Source organism: Rhipicephalus microplus, chromosome 3, assembly GCF_043290135.1.
Source record: "Rhipicephalus microplus isolate Deutch F79 chromosome 3, USDA_Rmic, whole genome shotgun sequence".
NCBI lineage: Eukaryota > Metazoa > Arthropoda > Arachnida > Ixodida > Ixodidae > Rhipicephalus > Rhipicephalus microplus.
The window spans coordinates 93,283,209-93,302,218 of NC_134702.1; the positions used below are offsets into that span (position 1 = coordinate 93,283,209).

A 19,010-nucleotide genomic window follows, 5' to 3' on the forward strand; every position below is an offset into this window, starting at 1 on the left:
ACGAAGATGTTACCTAGTGAAAATAGAGCTGAACCGTGAACTCAGCTGCATGGTGTACATCTACGTAGTGCGAACCATCACAAGTTACTCAGCGCAGCGGCTGCGCTCTTGTTATGAGTAATCATAAGTAAGTAATGGTGGCGTAATCATTCAACATATGCACCTAGGCTTCAGAATACGCCGCCTACTGCTTTTACGACCACCGCCTCAAACTCCTGTGGACACTTGAAAATCAGACAAGAAATGCGGGACTCAGTTTCCTATTACAACAGTTTCATCAATTCCAACATCAATCCAAAGGATTCAACAACAGTCGTGTATAACTACTACATTTGACCAAACAGTCATAGGTTAGAGCGTGCATAGTTGAGGGAGAGGGAGCTGCTTTTTCGCCTCTTGAGGGTGCCGCTGTCTACCTTTTTGATTCTGATTACCCTTTGGTACACGTGACAGTCGCATGCGTAGCGCTCTCTTCAGAGAGGCATGTTGACTCTTTTAGGGGTGAAGTTCCTTATGGCGTGGGTCTGCCGCTCCTCCGTATGTATGTATGTATGTATGTATGTATGTATGTATGTATGTATGTATGTATGTATGTATGTATGTATGTATGTATGTATGTATGTATGTATGTATGTATGTATGTATGCATGTATGTACGTATGTATGTATGTATGTATGTATGTACGTATGTATGCATGTATGTACGTATGTATGTACCTATGTACGTACGTACGTATGTATGTATGTATGTATGTATGTATGTATGTATGTATGTATGTATGTATGTATGTATGTATGTAGCCACCGGTAACACCCGCTCTAGAGCGGGTATGTGCATGCGAGATAAGAGATGGCGGTACTTGGAGTGTTCACTAGATCGATGGACGGATGGATGCACGGACGGACGGGTGGACGTACATGTGAACGGATGGACAGACTGATGCACGGACTCACAGATGGACGCATGGATTGACGCATGGATGGTCGCGCGGACGGCCGGAAGCAAGAACGAATGGACGGACGGAAGCATGGACGGGCTGATGGACGCTTCGCCCCACTCATCATAACTCACTCCGTGGATATGCTGCGTTTTTTTTTTTTTAGAGGAGTCGTGAAACGCGCGACTTTCCAAAGAAGAGTCACTGCATGACAATTCTAAAGAGAGGCAACGTGCCTCTCTAAAGAGAGTGTTATGCCTTTGACAATTGCTTGTAAAAATAAGAGTCAAATACCTCCCCCCCCCCCTTTTTTTTTTAGAGCTTGCCTTTACTCTGTCGGGCTTTTATTGTCGTCTTTTCTAGTGTGGGGTTGTATGGGCATGCAATTTTTGACAATAATGACAGTCGAAGACGACTGATGTTACAATCCAAAGATTGTTTTCCCCCAACTTTTATTCTCGGAAGGGTGGGCACCAAAGACAGGCCATTGTGAAAAGCACTCCATCGCCCCCATGTTTGCTTTTCCGTGCATTGCGAAGCTCGTTTTCGTTCAAACTCGAGGACGACTAGTATGCATGGAGTAGGGGCAAACGATATACGTTATTGTCTTAGCAGGAGCCAGACCCAGGTATTACGCGTGACAACCAAGTATTCTACTAAAGCCCCGTCAGGTCTCAGAACTCCTTTGAAAAAAAATACAATACGTAAGCGTAATGTTTATGAAACGTCATCTTCAGTTGCGGTGCCACCCATATAATTTAAAAAAAAAACATGATACATATGCACTCCAAGCGTCATGTAGGTTTAACTTCAGTTGTACTCCACTGCCATCCACTGAGGTTGATCTACGTAGCGCGATCCAGGTTTCCAATCCTCGCAAGCACAAGTGCTAAATTTCAGTTTACCGTTTCCGTTATTGAATACCCATGTTGCTCTTGGCATCGTTACGTAACTGCAAACCACTGGTTATACAAATATGTACGACTGTTGAACATACGTATGTGTGTGTAAAACATTTTCACATATGCTTAGCGCCATTCCGTAACGTTTTCCACAACAAAAAGTTACTTCACAGTCATCTTCACTCCGCATGGTTCGCATTGCATCGATTTCCCTGGCACGTGGGATATGTCCAATTTTTACAACTTTTGCGTATATCGCACCAGTTTTTGCTTACGCTAGCTAGGGCACTTTTAATTAGGCGTAGCCGCAGTTTTTTCTTATGTTTTTGTGCACGCAGGGCACGGAATTCATGGAGTTGGTGAACGATTCCCTGAACTTCTACATCCACCACCGGCTCAACTACGATCCTGGCTGGAGCGGTATCGAGGTCGTCCTGTCTGACTCCACGGTTCCCGGTGAAGGGGAACACAAAATTATGGACTTCATTCGCGCCCAGCAAGGTTAGCGCACGCAGCCTTTCCTCTGCAGTTAAAGAGATTGTTAATGACGCAGTTTTTGTTTTTATTTGTGCCACATTGTACGGTATATTCCTTAAATGCCCCCTTGTTTAGAGGAAACAACTTTCGCACAGAGGTTATATTCTTATTGCCAGAAGATCTTTCGCACCGATAAACAATCGGCCCTCAAATGGGTCAACAATTCAGTGTATCGCATGTCGCCTCTCTTAATTTCTTTCGCAGCCAGCGAGAAGCACGATTCCCAGACGAGGCACTGCCTGTACGGTCCAGATGGTAAGTGAGCTGTTGCGTCTTCATCAAAACGCCCAGTGCGCAGCGGCGTAATTTGTCGAAGATGGCATTACAAAACTTGAATTTCGCCAACTGATGACGAAAAATAAGTCAATTCTTCCCTATAACATAGCCCCGCCGCAGTGGTCTAGTGGCTAAGGTAATCGGCTGCTGACCCGAAGGTCACGGGATTGAATCCCGGCTGCTGCGGCTGCATTTCCTATGGAAGCAGAAATGTTGTAGGTCCGTGTGCTCAGATTTGGGTGCACGTTAAAAGAACCCCAGGTGGTCGAAATTTCCGGAGCCCTCCATTACGGCGTCTCTCATGATCATATGAAAATTTTGGGACGTTAAACCCCACATATCAATCTTATCAATCCCTATAACATGCTATGATGCCGAATTGAGAGTGTCAATATTGTACATAAATAAGTGAATTACAAAGCAACCAATTATTTCTTCTATTCCCAACCATACTAGCACAGTTATGATTAATGGACGGGTCTTCGTTGGTTGTTACATTTACAATTTTGGGGGTTTCAGGTCTCAAAACTACGATCTGATAATGACAGACGCTGTAGTGGAGAACTCCGGAAATTTAGGCTTCCTGGGGTTTTTCTACGTGTAGCTATATATCTAGGCACACAGGGCTCTATCACTTCGCTTACACCGAATTGTGGCCAGCGCTACCGGTATAGTCAATCCCGCAACCTTTTGTTCAGCCGTCCGCTAACCATAACCGCGGTATAGACAACCCCTGCATGCCTTGATGTGTATAGGATCAAGTCGAAATGACATGGATGAGTTTTGTATCGGCTACAACAAAATTATGTTTACGTAATAAAGAGGTGGGTAATAAGTCCAAGTTGTAGAAGGTCCTGAGCACGGTGGTTGCGAGGCAACGGATGGTGCTATTACGAGGATTTATTCATCATTGTACCAAATGTCTGGCCTTATTTTGTCATGTGCGCGCTCAGTCTGATGCATCAGTCGGATTCCAACTGCATGCTCATATTTGCCTTATTTGTACACGCGTGTGCTATGTTAGGCCTTATGTTGCCGCCAGCTCTCCTGAGTGTGAGTTATAGGAGATTAACACATTGCACACTTAAAACAAACACTACAGCAAACACGAAAGCACTCGTCTGGACACACGTACACACGCACGCTCATACACGTAAAAGTAATGGAATGTTATGGGAATGTATACTTATTTTCATAAGATTGCGAAGTAGCCCCTGACGACATGGTTTTAAATGAAAATTCGGGACATGTAGTTTTTGAAGCGGAACAGGCACGCATATTTCGTCTGTTAGCTGAATTTCCTCGTCATCAACGATCTTGTGAATGCGAGTACTCATCATAGCATGCTACTATGTCGATAAGTGACCTTCGAGAATCGACTTATAGGTTGGTGAAGCACGCATTTTCAGTGTCCCGCGGTGGCTCTCGTCGGAGAAGTGCTGCTTTCAATAGATTTCTTTCACTGAGACTTAATGGGCACAGCAAATTCAACATAGAGGTGTACGTAATCGAAAAAAACTATAGGTTTCTGTCATCTCGTTCCGCCCACTGTTTTTGGTTTCGATGCACGAACTTGAAAACGACAGCTAGAACTTTCCGTATTTGGAATGTGCGATGCAACCATTCCGATTAAAAACATCTCATTTTTGAACAATTTTTTTCTCTTTCCAGCCGACCTTATTATGCTGGGGCTGCTGACGCATGAGCCCTATTTCACCGTCATCAAAGAAGACCCGCGCTACCACGAAGCCAAGTTCTGCAAACTCTGCGAGCAGCCTGGTGGGGTACATACGCGTACTTTCTAATATATCAGCTTAAAGTGAGAGATAATTGACTAATTAGAACAATCTATCAGACGTATCACGTTCATGTTCCCGGTGCAGTCCATATATTGTGAGCATTATTCACGCGCTTCATCTACTCATCTTTGTGGGCCTAAGGCCCGGACAACAAAAGAAAGAATCTTGAACGTTGCCTTACAAGTGGTGGATAGTGCTGTCCAGTCCCCTAGTCCTCTCTGTGCTGTGGTGCCTCATTAGCTACCGCTACAACGTGTCCCTGTAGCTACGTTCGGGTCGCCATCTTTACAACCAGCCCTCGACCTTGTCACGTGACGAACAGAGCACCGCGGCTCCATCCAACCCGCCTGCGTCCGGGGGAAAAGGGAGGGGGTGCCTTCTTTGACTGTCACCACCCCTCAAAAGGATCCCCCGCTGTTCGCTGGCCTTGGCGGTGAAGATGTTGAGGAATGGTTGGAGCAGTACGACCGCGTTAGTTTTCTCAATCACTAGGACGGTCCTGCGAGACTCCCACGTTCCGTTCGGGTGTTATTTGGTTTTTCAACCATGAGCTGGATTTCGCCGACTAGGCCACCTTTAAGCAGCTTCTCCGTCAAATCTTTGATAATCCTTCTGTCCGCTCAGGCATCGCTAAACGGAAGCTTGCTGAGCGGGTCCAGCTCTCCGGTGAATCTTATACGTAGAAGACGTTCTCGTCCTTTGCCGCCGCGACGATTGCTTGATGGCGGAGAGTGACCGCGTTCGACAGCTGCTCAAATGTATCGATGCCGTGGAATTCAACGCTCTCCCAGCAAATAATTCTACCACAGTTGCGGATATCACCAGTACAGGTCCGCGCCTCAATGATCTCCGTCTTATCCACTAGCAACCTGACGTACCTGTCTTTCCGGCAACCAACGACAGCAAGCTACGTACGTTGGTACGTTATATTATACGCGAGAAACTGCAACTATTACACAAGCTGCGTTGTGGTATGGTGGCTACAGTCGTGGGCTCTTGAGCTCCGTTCGTACGACACTTCTTGGTGGTAGCCTCTGCAACAACGTGAGGGAAGAGCTGGCATCCATGATGAGTCCGCAAGTCCAGTACGCATAATCCGCACCTCCACCACTTTAATTGTGGCTACTTTGAGGACGCAAGACTATTCTTTCATTCGCGGAACCTCATCTACAAATAAAAATCGGATCAAATCAAACTTTTCCGCAAAAAAGACACAGGTACTCAAGAGCCTGGATGGCTGAAAGCTGTTGCTCGACAGCCTGACGAGCCCAGTGAACCCTTTGTGACACTGCACCTTTGAAAAGCGGTTGGGACAGTGACATTGTTTACAGTGACATTGTTTACAATTGCTCCATCATTTTGCAAGACGTGCAATTATACCCGACATTGTTCACAAGACGTGTGATACCCTATAAAGTAAACAGAACATCCATAAACTATTTTCTAATAGCAAATCACTGTTAGAAAAACTGCATACGTCAAAACTACAACGTGTAATGATACGAAAAATAACATTGGAGGTACTTAATTACGTGGACTCAAGAAAAATTAAAAAGAAAGTAAAGAAAAAAAATACGCGTGAATTGCGTGGGACGCGCCAGCACACTATTCTACGCATGCGTCAAAGGTGGATGAAAGTTCACGCGTACCTATAGTTGGCCCGAAGATATATACTGTCTTTTCCACACTATAGCTGGCTCTCGCTACCACACACCTGGCGCAGTGGCACAGAGCCCGTGTAAATGCACCGCGTACAGCGACAGCCGCTCCTAAGGAAGCATTAGTTTATAGATACGAAGTAGGTGGAGGAAACAACAGATGTCGAGGTCCACTGCCTTCTCTGGTAGCCAGGTCAACTCACGCGCTTAAGTTGGATGGCTGCATTTAGAAGGTTGACCCTTCGATATCCAACTCCCGAATGAAAGTGCGAAACAACACTCCATGCAGTCTGACAATTTTGCAATCTTCGTTTTATGGTGCATCCTTAAACTTTATCCTCACTAATCATGATTTCGATAAAGTCTTAGTTGATAGTTAACACCTGTATTTTAGAACTTGTATGCTGCTAACACCTTCGCACAGGCCACGAGAAGGAAAAATGCCGAGGCCTTCCGGACGACGACGGAGAAGAATCGGTGAGCCATTTGCTTCATTCGTTGTGTTCATGTTTCATAGCCATCGTTGTGTTGCTTTGCAAACTTGACATCATCATGCAGAAGCTTATAACAGCATGTCATTATGTATCGTTAAATTACGTTTATTCATTACGTGGAACTCCAGCCATACAATTTGAATCATATCCATCATTCGCGAGGGAAAAAAAAGAAGCCTCACTGAAAGCTGTTAAATGCTCTGGGGATGCTTACTACAAGAACTGAGCCTATAGGAAGAGTGATTTATTCTGCACACAGTTATCGAAATATGCTATTGTCTTGCACTTTTTGGGATATAAAAAGTATGCAGGGTGAAGCTGCCGGAAGCAGAAAGCTGAAACAAAAATGTGGTTAGACCACGACAGGCACGGCTCGCAGCACAATTCACCCTCCTGTATATACGAGGCGGATACTAAAGGGCTTAGTCAACTAAAAGTATTTTTTTTATTTAAGCGATGTAGCAGTGCAGAATGTATGATCGTGTATGACATTTTTTTATAGCGCACACGTTGCAAATACTTGACCTATAGTGGAATAAATTTGAGATGTCGTAGCCACCACACATGATATGCCTTGCTCAAGAATATTAGCCATTGCGGACCTCCTATGTCAATTAGGCTGTCAATGATATGTAAGCAGTGTAAGTTATCAGTCTGATAATTCGTTTCCTTTCTGAAATGTTTTTTTTCCGAAATGCAGGATCCTGCGCCTGAAGTGTCCTTCGTATTTGTCCGCATCAACACCTTGTGGGACCTGCTGGCACGTGAGCTTTACGTGAAGAACCTTCCCTTTGCCTTCTCCGAGGAGGTTAGTGTCCTTGTGTGCGTATAGGTACACATTTAGAGCGAGGACTGATATGGCTAGACACTAAAGAATCGCATCCACGAGCGAAAGATGGGTGGGATATTAGGATTGTAAGCCGAGCAGGTTAGTTCGTATTCGTTGATGAGAGCTGCACGAAATTCGTCAAGAGCGGGTCGAACAATTGTCGGCTCTCATCGCTCGGTATATATTGATCGGTTGGTGAGAACATATCATTTGAAAGTGGTGCATGTGTTTTTGTGGGTTTATTTCTGCGTATTTCTACGTCCTTGTCAGTCGCGCTTACTCACTAGTCATGATTAGAGATACGTACATGCTATCAATGAGTGCGAAAATTTCAAGTACAAGCTGCAGCCAGCACAACGAGATCAGTTGAAAGTGCTGAAAAAGGCCGCCGCTGTGTGGTATCCACATATCGGCAAATAACAAATATGTTTGTAGTTGATAGATACATGAAAAGTGCGAGTTAAACAGTGCAGTAAAACGAGGCAGTATACACAGGAACGTAAAAAAGAAATCCAAGGGCCCTGAGTGGGTATACGTACGGTCACGTTTGCTGGAAAAGCAGGAATCCTACAAGCAGGCCCTATCTGAGTGTATACGTTAGTAATTCAAATAAAAGAGGAATGGTGACTGAATCACAAAGTGTGCTGGGTGACAGTCAGAGGTGAGCGCGTAGAGATGGCAAGTGTGCTGCGTCATTCGTTCGTGCCACGCAGCATGTTTCGCATGATCATTTAAAAAATCTAGTTTCGCCAAAATGGCGAAGCAATTAATGCGATAGCAACATATTCGGATGTTTTACGAAGGAAGGCTAGCATTTTAGGAGCAACATTAATTGTAGTAAACATGTGCTTGCTAAGTCACCAAGTTTCCTGTGGCGCGGCCACAGTAGATGACCACAAGGCTCGTGCGTAGTGACGGCAGCGTATGCTAGGGCTAAGGGCTGTGTACGTCGCGTGTCACCGCGGGTGGTGGTTTGATTTGTGCATAGCGCATCCGTATGTGGACGGCCGCTCGAGGTACACTTTTGGCACTGTTTTTTCGTGTCGAGAGCACAGCCCGTAGAAGCTCCCGCCTGCGGTGGGGGCAAGAGCCGTGCGCTGATCGTTGCCGCGATAGCGCGGCAACCATAAGCCCCCCCCCCCCCCCCCCCTCCTCCTGTTCGCTCACGAGATAAGCGTGTGAGAAGACGACCCCGGTCAGAAAGGCGATGTTCGCTGCGCAAAAAGAGAAGGCTAGTAGCGCATCCTACCCCGTATATATAACGTGAATGGCGGCGGCGACGGCAAAAAAAAAAATGAACAGCCAAGACTGTCCATATAGGCTGTGTTCCAATTCTTAGACAGCACGTAGACAGTCTACGAAGACTGCTTAAAAGACAGCATCGAGCCCATGCTGTCCAAGAATCGGAACACATTTAGACGACTTTTACGCAACAATGCGCCACTTCGCGTCGAGAAGAAAAAGCTAAAATACACAAAGGTAACAGTTGTATTTTCTGGCTTATTTCGTGTAGATATAAAAAACAAATAAACGATCCTCACATTGAGCGTCTGGGAAAGCGTCAGCATGTGTGCAGAGGACCATTCTGGCGATATCCGGTCTATCTGAGCAATTTGCTGAGCCGCCATTTTGTTTAGACAGCAAAGTAGCCTGCATCGTATTTGTCTAGGATGCGGTCTTCTCGGAGCTGTCCATTTTGCTGGCTACGTGAGAATTGGAATAGGACTTAAGATGGCCGCTGTCCATTTAGCTGTCTATTTAGCCGTCTACGGTGAGCCTTAGACATTATTGCACCTAGCCGCGAACCATCTGATTACGATCACATAATGCCTTCTCGTTTAACTTCGCTAAAACGTTCTAACATGGGCTCTCAAACTGTTTCAGCGAGCCATCGATGACTGGGTTTTCCTGTGCTTTCTGGTTGGAAATGACTTCCTGCCCCCGCTGCCGTCTTTGTCGATCAGGTAAAAGTCGTCGGGTTTATAAATATTGTGTTTACCCCTGCGCGCGTGCCTTGAACTAGCTGGCGAGTTCAAATGCTGTCGGTGGACATTTTTTTTACTCTTAATGTGCGCTACATAACTTCTTCTATCTATTTATTTATTTATTTATTTATTTATTTATTTATTTATTTATTTTTTATTTATTTATTTATTTATTTATTTATTTATTTATTTATTTATTTATTTATTTATTTATTTATTTATTTATTTATTTATTTATTTATTTATTTATGGCAAAGAGGCACCCCTTTTTAACTCCGTCAAGCCATTTTTGCGCAGAGTAGCCAGTACATCCCCGTAACATGCTGCTCTAGCGTCTCGGTATCCAGCGCGATACTGGGCCCATGATCAGGCATGGCGCTGGACGCTGGTACCGAGTGGCGCTGGGTATTGAAATAGGGATCCATGCAATGAAACCTTGAGTGTACCAATCATGTTCAGTTTACTTGGCGGTAACGCTATTCTATTTATTTCGTTTCATGCTTTGACCGACCGCTTCTGTCACAACATGTAAACGAATATGGAGTTGCGAAGACTTGTTCAGAAATATGTTTGCTTTGCGTTTTCTTGTAGTGAACGTGCCCTGGAAAGACTGGTTGACGCGTACAAGGAAACTCTGCCGCAGAATGGGGTAGGTGGCATATTAATATTCGCGCACAAGCTTTCCAGGTGGCCTAAACAATTGTTATCAATAGTGCCGATTCTCCGGACTACATGAAACCATGGAAACAATGGTACGAGCGTGTTATTCATAGTTACGCAACGCTTTTTATCACATACTGATAATTTTCGTATCCTTAAAACAAATTAAGAAGTAAATCCATCAAATCTTTTGCGATACTCCTAAAAAAATTGAAACGATCAACAAATCAGAGGCAGTGTATTTTGACACGTGCTAAAACCGTATTACGTACTGTGAGGTTTATGAAAAAAATCAATCTACAAAAGAAATTTCTTACAATTATCGAAGGACTAGGCTGCTTAGCAGTAAAACGAAACGAAGACACGATGTTGTAGTTTGTTCGTGCAGTGAGTATGTACAGTCGATTCATGCGGCCGTCGCGGTGATGTATCAGTTGCGGTGCTCAGCTGCGGAGCCGAAGGTCACGGGTTCGACCCCGGTCATGGCGGTCGCAATTTGATCCGTCTTGCTCACCACCACTCAATGTCACATCTTATCACAGAAAATCAGGGGTCTCGACGCTTAAGAAATCTGTTCTGTTACTTAGCTAACCACGACATATCCACATGCGTACCACGAAACTACTGTAAAGCGTGGCCCGTCGCGGTGGTCTAGTGGCTAAGGTACTCAGCTTCTGACCCGCAGGTAGCGGGATTGAATCCCGGCTGCGGCGGCTGCATTCTCGATGGAGGCGAAAATGCTGCAGGCCCATGTGCACCAATCTGGGTGCACGTTAATGAACCCCAGGTGGTCGAAATTTCTGGAGCCCTCCACTACGGCGTCTCTCATAATAATATGGGGGTTTTGGGACGTTAAGCCCCACATATTAATCAATCAAATACTATAAAGCGTGAGCTATATTTAGCGTTCGTCTCAGATGATGCTCTTGTAATCTTGGGGTGCTTTTGTTATAACCGCACCTGCATGGTCGCTGTTAAGAACACCTTTTCTATCTCTTCCAGGGGTACCTGACGAATAATGGCCACGTCGCGATCAAGCGACTTCAAGTCCTCCTGAATGGTAAGATATAACATCAATTTGCGAAAACAGTGGAAGGATTTCGTTGAACTAAATTTAGAGTAATAGTCGGCCAGACTAAGTAAAGCGGTTACCGTGTTTCACGTTCACATAGGAATACCGTGAGTTGGCTAGCATAACACACGCAAGGCTCAGACAACACGTGTAGTTAATTTCAGATATAGGAAGCATTTGTTTTGAGTACTGTATGTACTTTTGGCGCTATCTATCTATCTATCTATCTATCTATCTATCTATCTATCTATCTATCTATCTATCTATCTATCTATCTATCCGCCTGCCTGCCTTGCCTGCCTTGCCTGCCTTGCCTGGGTGCTCTCATGATCATTCCCTTAACTTTGGGCACTCCAAATTAGTACGGGAGAGTAAGACGGTTTGTTGAATACGACTCGCTGGTCATGACATGAATATATCCACACTCTTGTTGCGTACGTCGTCGTCAAACACTTTTCAAAAAACAGAGCACATAACCGGGGCGGGTATGTGCCACTGGTATGCGCGCATGTCCACCAGGTAATAGACATTTGAACGGTGAGAACACACATCGGAGCGTTGAGAAAAAACTGCCATAGGTATGCAGCGTTGACCGAACAAATGCAAACCATAAATGCCAGTGTCTCAGCATGAATCCAACCCTAGCATTCTGCGTGACAATGGAGTATTCAAACCACAGAGTTACGCTAGGCCTCGGATATCCTTTTCAAATAGACCCTAATGTTCGTCTAACGTCAATTGTGGTAACAATACTGGCTATCCGATTTTATAAACATTAGTTATTGACGCGCGTCTTCATGCTTGGCACCCCTTCGCGGACCCTACATTCAAGCCCGGAATCACTACCACCCGTCGACACACCAGTGCACCGTTCCATCCGCCGTCTGCGAGGTCTAGCTCCCGAGCTCAATCCCTTTCCAGAAACTGCCAGCAATCGCTTGCCTCCTTCAACCACCATGGCCACTGCAGCTACATCGCACATGACACTTCAGAATCCCATGATTCCTGACTGCTTTCATGGTGAGACCTATGAAGATGCACAAGACTGGCTGGACCAGTTCGAACGCTGCGCGAAGTACAAGCAGTGGGCCACCCCAGAAGACAAGCTCGCGAATGTGTACTTCTACCTGAAAGACAACGCCCAGACGTGGTACATCAACCGGGAAAGAAGCATGGCTACGTGGGATGACTTCCGCAACCAGCTGATTGACACCTTTAGTAGTCTTGACAGAAAGGAGAATGCGCAACGTCTCTTGGAAGCTCGAATCCAAAAACCTAACGAGAGCGTTGCTATGTTCGCCGAGGTCATGACCCGCCTTTTCGGCAGGGCGGATCCCGAAATGCCGGAAGACAGGAAGCTGCGGTATCTAATGCGAGGCGTGAAGGAGCAACTGTTTGCTGGGCTTGTGAGAAATCCGCCAACAACAGTAGCGGAGTTCACGAAAGAAGCCACAGCTATTGAACGGGCCCTACAGCAACGGTACCGCCAGCAGAACCCGGTCAACCTTCGAGCGAGTAGCCCTGTTACGACTGCGGCGAGCCTCTGCGACAACGACAGGCCTCTGCGGGAAGTCATCCGGGTGATTTTGAGGGAGGAGCTTCGGCAGCTTGGTTTAATTCCAGCAACTGAACCGACGCCGGCATTGTCTTTTGTCGCTGATGACCGGGATGAGGTCCGCCAGGCTCTCTCTTCGTCTGGCTATAATGTTGTGCGACGACATTTTACTTATGCTGATGCCGTCCGATGCCCCGTCGTCGCTTCTTCAGCACAGCAGACCCCAATGACTGGACCACCATCAACCCTGCAAACACAGCCACTGTCAGCACCGACCACTTTCGCAACCTCACCGATTCCTCCGACAAGACGAATGCCGTATAACCAACATGCCGCACAACGTAGCCCCACAACGTGGCCCAATAGTGAATCTCCACTTACCTACCAGCGTCGGAAAACCGATTTGTGGCGTACCGCTGACCGTCGACCGGTATGCTTTCATTGTGGCGAAGCTGGGCACGTCTACAGAGTTTGCCGTTATCGCGACGCTCAGTACAAGAGGTTTCCTCGCTACCCTGATTACATTGCGTGCGACGATCAACGCATGTACAGCTACGCCCCTGTGAACACACCACCGCAGAATCCAGTAATGCCCAGATCACGTTCTCCATCTCCTGCGCGGCCCAGTTCACCTAATCGTCGCAGTTTTGCCGACGTCACCAGGGGCAGGTCCCCTAGCCCGCGACGGGGAAACTAGACGCAGCGACCTCGGGGGGTGGGGTTGCCAATATTCGAAATTCCGAACAGCCCCCATTGCAGACAAGCGACAGCTCGAAGCCATCAAAACCGAAGAAGACGACAGCAACGACTAATTCGACGAATGAGACAACTGCCGACGTAACCGACGTTATCAGCGCTGACCTCGTCGTTCACATTGACGACCACCAAGTGACGGCACTTGTGGACACTGGCTCCCACTTTTCTATAATAAGCCTACAGCTAGCCGAAAGACTAAGGAAGGTGAAAATGCCATGGCAGGGACCCAATATAAGAACTGCAGTAGGTCAGTTGATGACACCGGTTGGAAAGTGCACGGCCCAACTCTTCATTGCTGGTTCCACCTTTGTCGCCACCCTCGTCATTCTCCACGAGTGCTGTTAACAGCTCATATTGGGAATGGATTTCTTGCGCGAATACGGGGCTGTGATTGACATCCGTGACAGAAGCGTAACGTTCACTGTAAGCTCGGAGACTGCTGCAGATAAGAAACACCAGCCACCTCGCTTCCGTATTGCCGATGACGACGTCATACTGCCGCCACGAAGTTGTTCTCTCGTATCCGTGCACTGTGACAAATTACAAAATGGTACTGGCATCGCTGAACACACCAAGGACACTCGCGCTGCTTCGTTGTCCTCACCACTGGCACATACGCGCGTCAATATGTACTCCTACGATACAGCTGTTATGTTATAGGGATAACGTAAATAGTAGTTTAGCGCCATTTGCTGAAGTTGATTTGTGTAGCAGTGTTGAAGGCTACCGTTCTCGCGCGCATACACAACGTAAACACCAGTGCTTCATATCAGCTTACCGCTTCTGGTGTCGCTAATATCTATGTTGATGCAGGCATTGTTACGCAGCAGTCGACAACTGCTAATATAAAACATGCGCAGCTTAACGTATGTGGATGTGTGCGTGCATTTGTACACATATTTAGCGCCGCGTGATAACGTCTTGCTCAATAATAATATGAAAAAACATTCCCTTTCTATCCGCATGCTTCACATAATATTGATTCCCGAGATGCTTGGGATCTGCCAAATTTTCTTTTTTTTTTACGGGTAGCGCCAACATTTTCCAATTTGCCTATTCCCGCCGCGTTGTGGTGCGACTCAATCATAAAGAGCAACATAATACCTCGATGGTCATCCCATTTTTAGCTCGCTCTTCAATATTTTAGTGCTTTCGGATGATTTTTGAGTTACTCGTTCTCAGGCTACCGTGAGCCAGCCATTCATCGGTAAGCCATAAATACCGAACTCGATATCAGCCTTGTAAGCACCAATGACAATGCTCTGAATACAGAAGCACGACAGAAGTGCCGTGTTATTGACGATCAGGTTGCTGACATGCTCCAGCGGGAGATTGTACAGCCTTATAACAGTCCATGGGCGTCACCGGCCCTTCTTGTTAAAAAGAAGGAGGGCTCTATTCGGTTCTGTGTCGACTACAGACGCTTAAACAAGATCATCCGTAAGGACGTTTACTCGTTACCGCGAATAGACGACGCCCTCGACTGTTTGCAGGGAGCAGAATACTTCTCTTCGCTGGATTTACGTTCTGGATACTGGCAAGTTCCTATGGAATCATCTGACTGACCGAAAACAGCATTTGTCACTCTCGATGGATTATACGAATTTACCGTTATGACCTTTGTAATGCTCCAGCCACTTTTAAAAGGATGATGGACACTATTTTACGGGGCCTCAAGTGGAATACATGTTTATGTGACGTAGTATTGAACGACGTAGTATTCCTCACACGCCGCACTGACGCCGGCCTTCAACTGAACCTCATAAGGTGTCGTTTTAGTGCCCGGCAGCTTGCCATTCTTGGCCACGTCGTATCGCGGGACGGCATACTTCCCGACCCCGCAAGGCTTCGAACAGTCACCGATTTTCTGAAGCCAAGGAACCTAAAGGAACTTCGAAGTTTTGTCGGCTTGTTGTCATACTTCCGACGCTTTACTCGAGATTTTGCTTCCATCTGCGCGCCCCTTACGGACCTTCTTAGCGGCGACAAGGACCTTTCCACCTGGTCACCAGCATGCGACGATGCGTTCACTAAACTACGCCGCCTGCTAACTCCGCCACTATCATCCTGCCGCTCCCACGGCGGTTCATACTGATGCCAGCGGTGTCAGACTTCGCGCTGTGCTCGCGCAACGAAAGGCAGGGTTTGATGAATATTTCGTCGCCTACGCAAGCCGAACTCTAACGAAAGCCGAGGCTAACTACTCCGTGACCGAGAAAGAGTGTTTAGCTATTATGTAGGCTCTTGGAAAATTTCGCGCCTACCTGTATGGTCACGCATTCGACGTCGTCACTGACCACCACGCCCTTTATTGGCTATCCACACTTAAGGACCCTTCTGGTCGACTTGCTCGCTGGGCGCCCAAACTTCAGGAGTACGACATCCGCATTATTTACAGATGCGGTCATAAGCACACGTACGCCGACGCCCTTTCTCGCTCACCCATATCGGATGATGGTGTTTGCCTCTCTTCCCTAGAGCCTGCACTTGCGTCATTCGCCTTGCGCAAAATGACGGTGGAACAACGAAAGGACCCCTGGATCAGTGGCCTTATTTATAAGCACTCTTTCTGATCCTCTCACTTCGCAGTTTCGTGCTCTCCACCGCCAAGCTAGCAACTTTTGCCTAACGGACGACCTCTTTATCGACGCAGCTACCTTTCCGACGGTCGCAAGTGGTTCCTTGTGATACCCCGCCATCTTCGAGCTATTATGTGCGAAGCTTTTCACGCTGACCCACAGTGCGCCCACGCAGGTCTCTGCAAGACATACGCTAGGCTTCAACTCAGATTTTATTGGCATGACATGTATACGTGCAGAAATCCATTTGCTCTTGTGCTCAGTGCCAACGACGAAAGTTACCTCCCGGGCAAGTCTACCCGCCACAACCACTTCCTTGTCCTAGTCGACCTTAAGATCGCGTCGGCATTGACATTTACGGATCGGTACCATCAACTCTAACTTGTAATCGCTGAATTATTGTTGCGATAGACCATCTGACACGCTGTGCCGAAACAGCCGCGCTGCCGACTCCCACAGCCCATGACGTTGGAGCGTTTCTGTTGCGACGTTTCGTTCTGCGTTATGGTGCCCCTCGCGAGCTCTTAAGTGACAGAGACCGTACCTTCCTTTCTGACGCTTTGAAGGCACTACTCAACGAATGCAGAATCGTGCACCGCACAAGTACAGCGTACCACCCTCAAACGAATGACATGACGGAGCGCTTCAAGCGTACTTTTGGCGATATGCTGTCGATGTACATCGCCTCTGATAATTCAAATTGACACCAAGTTCTCCCGTTCGTCACCTACGCGTATAATACTGCCGTACAAGCTACTACTGGTTTTTCGTCGTACTTTCTTACGGACGAGAACCTTCCAATACAGTAGACACTATTCTTCCATATAAACATGATGAGCTCGAAAGTACTACTCTGTCCGAAGCTGCCCGACATGCTCAAGAATTCGTCAGCTTGTCCACTCCTTTTCTACAGAGAACCCGTGGCAGCAGCAATCCCGTCAACCTGGGGACCGTTCGGCTTCAAACTTTTCACCTGGTTCATTATTATGGCTTCGGGTACCTGCTACTTCACCTGGCCACTACGCCAAACTTGTTCCTGTTCCCCGAATACCTCGGACCACACGGCGTTGTAGAGCAAACGTCTCTCGTAAACTACATCGTGAAACCCATCATGTCATTCACAGACCTACGCTACCGCAGCCGTGACATTGTCGACGTCTCTCGCCTCAAGGCGTACTATGACCCATTAGTTGTTTCTTCTCCCTTATCCGCGAGGATGGCGGGTGAGGTAGATTAGAGCGCACTGAAGGAAAACATTGTGCCACGTAAAATGATTAACATACAGTGCCAGCGAACAGAAAAAAAAGGATAAGTTTGAAACCTAAAGCTACTATTGACGGCTAATAACCCATTTGGCGCTAGCACATCGTATCCGCAGATACAGAAAATTAGTTGTTACGCATCAGCTGATTTGTGTGCAAATGAATCGGGTAGCAATCATTACGAAAAGCAAGAAATAGCCAGAAAAAGACATTATTTCTTTTATTATGACCAAATCTGCAAAGTTCAGTGGTGGAAATTTACACCAGGAAATTTATACTTCGCATTTTCTCGTGACGCAGAAATCGCCAAATTTGAAGAACACATTTTCAAGCAGCGCCACAGACATGAGGTAAGTTGGGCTCGTTATATGAATAAACGTTTTTCATGCAGATCACAAATTGAATCACCTTTCTCTGTGCAAATCTTTCCTGACCGTCACTTCTAGCACAACATCAAGGCAGCTGCAAAAGAAAGGGCAGAGATGAAGGCGGTGAGTCTGCGATTATTTAAGTCTAGCTTGCCTGGCTTCTTTTATGCGCTATAGTTTATCCTGCATACGGAAAACGCTCAATTTAATGCCTAAAGGTAAAAAATTCCTGCTTGCTCGTTTTGTAAAAAAAGTTGGTCCGATTTGAGCGAGTAAAATTTCCTGCATAAAAAATGTAGAGCACACTATAGTTGAAGAATCGACTTGTCAGTTTGCTAACACCGCGTCGCAACAGTGCTGCCTCAAGTAGGCTCTATACAACGCTGGTCCTCTTTTTAAGTGTTCATTCAAAGCCAACGTTACGCGATCAGGAGGCGAGCCGGAGCACCCTACCTTTAAATCAGCGTATTGTACAGTTACGTGATATCGGATGAAAATGGTTAGCGGTTAGCCTTTCTTTGTATAACAGGACAATTTGTTGCTATCGTATTCATTGCTTCACCCTTGAGGCGAAATTGCGATTATTTGACAGGCTGTTCAGGGGCTATTCGTGCTTTAATGTTAAGCGAAGAAACTGTGCGCGGTTCCTGCGCTCGCAAAGGGGAGCAAATGTACTGCTAAATGCCCACTTTGCTAAATACAATTCGAAACAACGAAACACCTCAATAGTCATCCCATTTTTAGCTCGCTCTTCAATGGTTTTGTGCTTTCAGACAATTTTTTAGTTCCTCGTTCCTCGCCGACAAATATGTTTTTTTTTCAATGCCTTTGCATTTGGCGCATGCGCATTCCATGTTTCACTTCCCTGGGAGCTCGTGGAAGCTAGACAATAATACTTATTGATGACAGAAACCTTGTATTTTAGCACTGTGCCAGAAGAGTGCAACATGAGACTGCACCACCGTTTTTTTTTTGAATTCATCGATCTATGGATGGCATTTGCAATAGTAAGATCTAGGAATCGTACATTTGCCGAATATGGACAACCAATGTATTCAACATTCAGAAATCATTGTTGCAATTTCAGGAGGCTGACGAAGAAGAGAAGCAGGCAATGTCAACCGACGAACGGCTCGCTGGCATCGTAAGTTCGCAGGACTCGTGCAGCTTTAAGCGAATAAAAATATCCAGGAATTCGATTAAATACAACGTCGTAAAATAACACTTATCACTCAGTGAAAATCACAAACGTGGGTGATACTGCGTACCATTTTTATGACAGCTATGTTGCGTTTTCTATACGAGGGCTTTTGGACACCCTACAGATATAGGTTCGTGTG

At 46.3% G+C, this 19,010-nt stretch overlaps 1 protein-coding gene across 1 annotated transcript in view; it reads left to right on the plus strand.

Annotated features, from left to right (window-relative positions):
- The window catches only part of LOC119159671 (5'-3' exoribonuclease 2), a 77,071-nt gene that overhangs the window by 30,329 nt on the left and 27,732 nt on the right, over window positions 1-19,010 (plus strand). The window contains exons 6-16 of the mRNA XM_075890002.1: window positions 2,197-2,341; window positions 2,582-2,632; window positions 4,325-4,432; window positions 6,535-6,587; window positions 7,305-7,412; window positions 9,318-9,397; window positions 10,010-10,067; window positions 11,081-11,138; window positions 17,603-17,652; window positions 17,749-17,793; window positions 18,758-18,814. Of these exons, the coding sequence (XP_075746117.1) occupies window positions 2,197-2,341; window positions 2,582-2,632; window positions 4,325-4,432; window positions 6,535-6,587; window positions 7,305-7,412; window positions 9,318-9,397; window positions 10,010-10,067; window positions 11,081-11,138; window positions 17,603-17,652; window positions 17,749-17,793; window positions 18,758-18,814 (813 nt within the window). The remainder of the gene's footprint in view (window positions 1-2,196; window positions 2,342-2,581; window positions 2,633-4,324; window positions 4,433-6,534; window positions 6,588-7,304; window positions 7,413-9,317; window positions 9,398-10,009; window positions 10,068-11,080; window positions 11,139-17,602; window positions 17,653-17,748; window positions 17,794-18,757; window positions 18,815-19,010) is intronic.